Source organism: Alligator sinensis, unplaced genomic scaffold (assembly GCF_000455745.1).
Source record: "Alligator sinensis unplaced genomic scaffold, ASM45574v1 scaffold512_1, whole genome shotgun sequence".
NCBI lineage: Eukaryota > Metazoa > Chordata > Crocodylia > Alligatoridae > Alligator > Alligator sinensis.
In genome coordinates, this window is record NW_005842063.1 from 396227 (window position 1) to 402323 (window position 6097).

Consider the following 6097-nt stretch of genomic DNA (forward strand, 5'->3'; position numbering starts at 1 on the left):
CGCGCGGGACCAGGCCGCGCTGCTGCCGCTCGAGTTCACTGGCCTGGCCGAGTACCTGGCGCTGCTGCGCGCCGCCGCCCGCGCCCTCGCGCCCCTCGGTACGTGCCAACAGGGCACGCGTCATTGTGCCCCTGCACCTCGGCACACGTGCGATTGTGTCTGTGCACGTGTGAGCAGTCACGGGCACACCCGTGTGCAGTTGCAGGCACGGCCCCACACAAGCATGCCCAGGCGTGATTGTGCTCGTGCCCGTTTTCACATGCGAGCAGCCCCGGACACAGCCCCGCACGACCGTGTGTGCATGGACGTTTGCGTGTGCGCACGGACATGGACAAGCTCGTGGGCGGTCACAAACACGCTCGCGTGCTCTGGGAGAGGCGCGGAGGCCGCGCTGTCGGGTGACGTGCAGCGAACATCCGCTTGGCAGCCGTCGAAAGGGCAAATGAAAGATTAGCGATGAGTTGTGAGCAGAGCTAAAGTGTCGCGTGCCGTTTATGAGCCCGCAGGACGGCTGCCCCTTGAACACGGTGCCCAGTTCTGGTCCCACCGCCAAAGCCGTAGGGAGGGACTAGAGATGGGCACAAGGATGACTGGTCTGAAACGGGGCCAGGCTTCTTCAGCTTAAAAAAGAGATGTCTCGGGCATCACATGAGCGTTTACCAAATGCTAAATGGGGAAGAGAAAGTAAATAGAGATTTATTATTTTTTATGTCTCAATACAAGAATTAGGGGTGGCAACATGGAGCTAGTAGGCAGTCAGTTTAAAAGGATGGAGAAGAAGCTATTTTTCACCCAGCAGGTCATTAATGTGTGTGGAACTCGTTGCCACCAGCTGTTGTGGGAGCCGAGCGCTCAGTCACATTCAGAAAGGGCTTGGACATGTGCTCGGAGGAAAGGGGCATCAGCAGCTCTTGGGTATGGGAGCGAGGGGCGCAGCCTCTGCACCAGAGCTTCCTTGAGCTTAAATGCTGCAGGCTGCAAGAGAGAGGAACAGTGGAAAAGACTGGTCAGACCCAGGTCGCTCCTTTCCAGTAGCTGCGCTCTGCCATGGTGTGGCAGGAGACTGGGCAAGACAGACCTGTGGTCTGACCCAGTCCATGGCAGTTTGCATGTTCTCTATGTTCTTACTACCCCAGCCTGTCTCCTCAGGTGCCAGCGCCATGTTCTACCTGGCTGCAGCCGTGTCCGACTTCTACGTGCCAGCCTCGGAGATGCCCGAACACAAGATCCAGTCCTCAGAGGGGCCTCTGCAGGTGAAAGCTCTAGTCTGTGCCGGCGCTCGGCTCATCCTCCCTGCCCTGCCCATGATGGGTTCAGTGACCTTGGACTTGCCTGCACACACGTCTGGGTGTCCTATGGAGGCAGAAGCCAGTGACCGTGCTCAATGCCAAAAAGCATGGAGTTCCCCTTGCACCCATTAGATGTGCCAGGCCATTAAGGCTGGCAGACCAGCAATGGGCCCTGCCTTTCCAACCCTTTTCTTATTTTTTCCCCTTGATTAGTGGCTTTCTCCTAGGGAGGTAGCTAGGGTTTCCAGTCTCCACCCTCCTGTAAGTCGGGGGAGGGGCGGGGGGTGCACGCAAGGCTGGTGATGACAAGATCTGCCGGGGGGAAGAACCTGTGAGGAAACAGTTTGTGCCCTGAGTTGCGTCGTGGTTGGGCAAATTAGAACAAAGGGTGGGAGGTAATGCTGAGGAATGGAGCGGAAAGGTTGCATGGCAGGTTAAGGGCTGCGCTGCTAATCTAGCTAGGTGGTTCTGCTTAGCTTTGTGCCTGAACTAGATCCAGGGCTAGCAGATCTCCAGAACTTGCTTGTAGATGCTATATATTTAACCTGAAAATGTCAGTGCAGAATGAAACGGCGAGCCCTCCTTCGTATGTCTGCATTACAGAGGTTTGAAAACTCACCTTTAAGTGGGATCAGAGTTATCCCCAACACCTTGCTTCCAGATGAGAGGAGCTGGCATATTGATTCTGTTACTTAGGGCTGCTTCATCTGTCAAGGAAACTTTTTTTTCTCATCCAAGTTAGTATTCAAACTGAATTTTGTGAGTGTGTGTGATAATGGACATTTTTTAATTTTCCTAGTAAAATGAAATGGAGACTTAAAAATGACAATGCTCTAAGTGTAGAATTCAGCTGAAACTAGCATTTTCTGTATTCCCTGTCTTTACCTTATTTCTCTTTGAAATCATTTTACTATGTGCAAAAATGTCTGTCTTCTGATATTTTTTTTTCCTCCCGAATGCAGATCACGATGAAGATGGTGCCAAAAATGCTGTCTCCACTAGTCAAAGAATGGGCCCCTGAAGCTTTTGTTATTTCCTTTAAACTGGAAACGGATCCAGACATCTTAATTGATAAATCACTGAAGGCTTTGGAAAAGTATCGGCATCAGGTGGTGATTGCAAATATCCTGGAATCACGGAGAACCTCTGTTATTGTTGTAACTAAAGACTCTCAAACTAAGTTATCGCTTTCTGATGAAGAAGTAGCACAAGGTGTGGAAATAGAGGAGAAGATAGTGAACCACCTTCAGGCTCAACACACAACATTTATAGAGAAACAAAACTCTGATGGGAAGGGAACTGCTTGTGCTAGGTCTGAATCATCAGAAGCAAACTGAATTTGAGTAGGGGGACAGTAAAACTGGAGGAATTCTCTATTACGGGTAAATAGAGAAAAAGTAACCGAAGCACTAGATAGGAGGAGAAAAGAGTACCGTCCAATACTGTTTAACTTTCCCGTGATTTCATAATGATTATATGAAATTCATATTTAAAAATATATATATTGAAATCATTCCCAAAGAATACTATTGCTCCTGTTTGTGGAGAAGAAAGGGAAGTATATTTCCATAGCCATTTTCTTGTATGGGGTTGGGTTCTGTATATGTGTGTAAAGATTTCCCAGGAGCTGCTTTTTTTAAGACCCCATGTAACTGCAGATTTGAAATCCCAGAAGGTACAAAGGAGTCCACCAGAAGAAAAGACCTGTCACTCCCAGTTGGAGAGGGTCACAGAGCTAGGAATCAGCCAAATACAGGGCACAGCAAATGACAGAATAGGGACAGGAGTGATGAGTGTCAGAGGTGTATGGAGAAACAGCTGGGCACACCAAGCAGAGAGTTTTGGATAGCATTTGGTGTGTAACAGGGAGTTCAAAGAGTCTTTGGAGACTGCTTAGAGGAACTCTGTCCCCATGTATCAGAGGGTTGGGGAATGGAAGTAGGCCTCACAGTTGTTGCCGAGAACTTTTCATTCAGCTTCTTCTTTGGACACCAGTCAATGATTGGCCATTTCAGTTGGTGCCAGGAAGAATTTGAAAACGATACATATGACTTCATGGGGCCGGGGGTAGGGAGGGCAGAGGTACTTGCCTAAGGTACTGGAGAAGCTGAGGAAAGGGCTACAACTTAATATGCCAGTGGTAGCAGTATGTCTTCTATTGCAGCAAAAAGGGACAGATAAGGGAGAGATGGGTGGTCCACAACATGTGGTATCAGGGCGGGACAGAAAGACAAGGACATCTATGCAGTGGAACACAGGTACATGGAGAAGGCCTTTAGGTATGGTCTGGAGAGGGCTGGCTGGGGACTGTAACTTACTTGGGTGGTGGGCTGGGGCAGCTGAAGGGGGATTGACCTAGGTACTAGTGCTCTACTGTCTGTCTTAAAATCTGAGCCATTTGGATGTGCAACAAAGACATTGTATGTGCTGTGGGATTTGATGGTCCTCACTTTGTAAATGGTACTTTCATGTGATTTAAAATGTACAGGCTGAAATACATTCTTTAATCTACCTCTTTAACTTGCAGTGAGGAAAGGTGGAAATGGTTGGATGGCATTTGCAGCTGTCCCCACAGCTGTATGTGAGGAGGAAATTAATTTAAATGGTTCCCTTGAAACAGGGTTAGGGGAGGCTTTTTTTTTTTTTTTTTTTAAAGCAAGTTGAAGGTAGTATTCAGGTTAAGAGTTCTCAGCTCATTCCAGGACTATGAAAAATTCCTGGGAGCAGTGGGCCTTTCAGGGATAGTGGGCAGGGATCACACACTGCTGTCATAACACTGAACATCTAAGGGCCAACACATACTTGTACTTGAGGGAGATAAATCTGAAGAGAGCAAGAGAGGCTGAGGGGGGAGCAGCGTGAAAATGGGACCAGGCTGATCAGTTAGGAGGGTGGGATGAGGTTTTGAAGAAAAAAGCAGAGGAGAAACCTCAGTGTCAGTGAATCTGCAGAAGAGATAGGGCCATAGTTTGTAAGTCTGCTGTAAAGAAAAGTCAAGAAGCTGAGTTGGGGCAGGGACTCTTACGCAAGAAGTCAGGATGCCAAGAAGGGATTGCAGGCTTTGGAACGAGGGTGGAGGAGTTGTGCTGCTGGCCAGTAACCAGACAGAATTGGATGACTGACTGCCTGACTGATTACAGTGTGATAACAGGATGATGAGACTGACCCTGCCTGTGGTCTGAGATTGTTTGAGCCACCCATGAAATACTCCTTTCTAAATGAGAGCCCCCAGGCTACACTGTGCACCTACTTGCAAGACAGGCTGTAAATGTTTGGCTGTGCTGCCTGTGGATGTCTGGCTGTAGGGGGCTGGTTTTGCACACTCTGTGCTTTGGAAACTCCTAAGTAGAATACTGCAGTCAGTCAGCTGTCGGGGGTTCTTGATGGAGTTGTCTGCCATGCATGCTCTGTGTACTGGTGTGTTTTGAAATGGTATATTTTAGCTCATGGCATGTTGTCTTGTGAACATTTGCTCTGCAGGTGGAGGCCAGCTCGTTGTCTGCTTGTGGGATTTGTTGCACATTTTGCAAGAAGTTAGTTATTTGACTGACGAGAGAAATAAAGCTTTCTTATGAGCAAACAAAATACGACTTGAATGTGTCCTTTGGGACCCCTGGGGAGCCTGTGGAGTTAAAGTATTGGAGCCACAGTTTAGGGTTTGTGTTCAAGGTGCTTAGTTCCCACAGGACATTGTTCTTCTCAGCTGGAGTTAGCTGTGGTTGGGGTCCTACGGGGGAATTCCTCCTTTATGTAGAATGAGGTCATGAGTGTTTCTAGTGCTGGGGCTGGCGAGCCTTGGGGCGAGTGGATTTGCTATGGAGGTGGTGGGAGGCAGGTAGCTTTAGAGCACGCTTTCCAGAAATGCTTGTTCCTAATGTACGTGAGCTGTGCTGAGTGCTCGTGCCCGTTTGTATTAACTGTCCCGTGATAGCTAGATCCACTCCACCACCACGAGGCCCTTTTCCACCAGATCCTGGGTTCAGTGCAGTGCTGTATTTTATGTAACACTGAGGAGGTTGCCTGGGGTCCAGTGTCAGGGTGCCAGATACCTCGTTCAGCGTACAGGGGACTGGAGCGGTGAGGGTCTGAGGCGCTGAGAAGACGGGTGAATGGATTCCTGGTGTCCTTTCTGCACGATGGAAAGCTACCCAGTCGAAAGCGCACAGACAGCCCTGCCGTGCAAGGCGAGAGCCCTGCTGGAGCGTTTTGGACGATCGGCACAGGGAACGACAGCGCTCTGCAGGTATGCGCCAGGCAGATCTGGAACCAGACCTGCACAGCCGTGGTAGCGTGGCTCCGCTTCTCTGCGAATCCGTCCCACACACGAGTGAGCCTTGCTCGCCCAGTACAGACAGTGTGGTGCTGCGTGAGCATGGCTGCTCCGTCTCCACTTGCAGCAGCTGCCCCGTGCCCCGCGCACAGGCCTTCCCGTCCACGTCTCCGGCCGGCGGCGCTTGTCCTGCTGCTAACGCGGCTCTGCACGGCGATTGCGGCATCTCCACGGGGAGGTGGGGGGCAGCGTGTGTGCCTTGTACTCCATGCTGCGCCGCGCAGTGCCAGCCTGCATCTGAACGCGCCCACAATGTGGCTGCTAGTACGTGTACAGCGGTTGGACTGCACACAGCTCTGAAGCCTCGTGTTCAGCGTTTACAAACAAATGTCTTCACGGAAGATGGGGAGTGGGGCAGGGTTTGGCGCCGCTTTCCAGACTGGGCTTTAAAGCGCCGCGCGACCCGCCCCCCTCTCGCCCCGGGCCCGAGGAGACTGCAGTGCTCGATTGGAGGGAGGCGGGGCGGGGGCGGGGCCTC

General features: G+C 50.8%; 2 protein-coding genes across 4 annotated transcripts in view; one reads left to right on the plus strand and one right to left on the minus strand.

Annotated features, from left to right (window-relative positions):
- The window catches only part of ZMYND12 (zinc finger MYND-type containing 12), an 8776-nt gene extending 8652 nt beyond the window's left edge, over positions 1–124 (minus strand). Inside the window, exon 1 of the mRNA XM_006023226.3 lies at positions 56–124. Within this exon, the coding sequence (XP_006023288.1) occupies positions 56–124 (69 nt within the window). The remainder of the gene's footprint in view (positions 1–55) is intronic.
- PPCS (phosphopantothenoylcysteine synthetase) lies at positions 7–4894 on the plus strand. Of its 3 annotated transcripts, none has more exons than XM_025203717.1 (3): positions 7–98; positions 1150–1253; positions 2252–4894. In XM_025203717.1, the coding sequence occupies exons 2-3, from the start codon at positions 1161–1163 to the stop codon at positions 2624–2626; spliced, it is 468 nt and encodes a 155-aa protein (XP_025059502.1). In that variant the 5' UTR covers positions 7–98; positions 1150–1160; the 3' UTR covers positions 2627–4894. The 3 variants fall into 3 exon arrangements, with proteins under 3 accessions (XP_025059502.1, XP_006023240.2, XP_025059503.1); XM_025203718.1 differs by lacking the exon at positions 7–98 and adding an exon at positions 1893–2026 and having other exon boundaries at positions 1224–1253; XM_006023178.2 differs by lacking the exon at positions 7–98 and having other exon boundaries at positions 116–1253.
- The last annotated feature ends 1203 nt before the right edge of the window (positions 4895–6097 follow it).

Coding starts and splice junctions, on each gene's coding strand:
- PPCS (XM_006023178.2), top strand. CDS start 966: ATGCTGCAGGCTGCAAGAGAGAGGAACAGTGGAAAAGACTGGTCAGAC. Junction 1,254..2,251: donor CCTCAGAGGGGCCTCTGCAG/GTGAAAGCTCTA, acceptor TCCCGAATGCAG/ATCACGATGAAGATGGTGCC.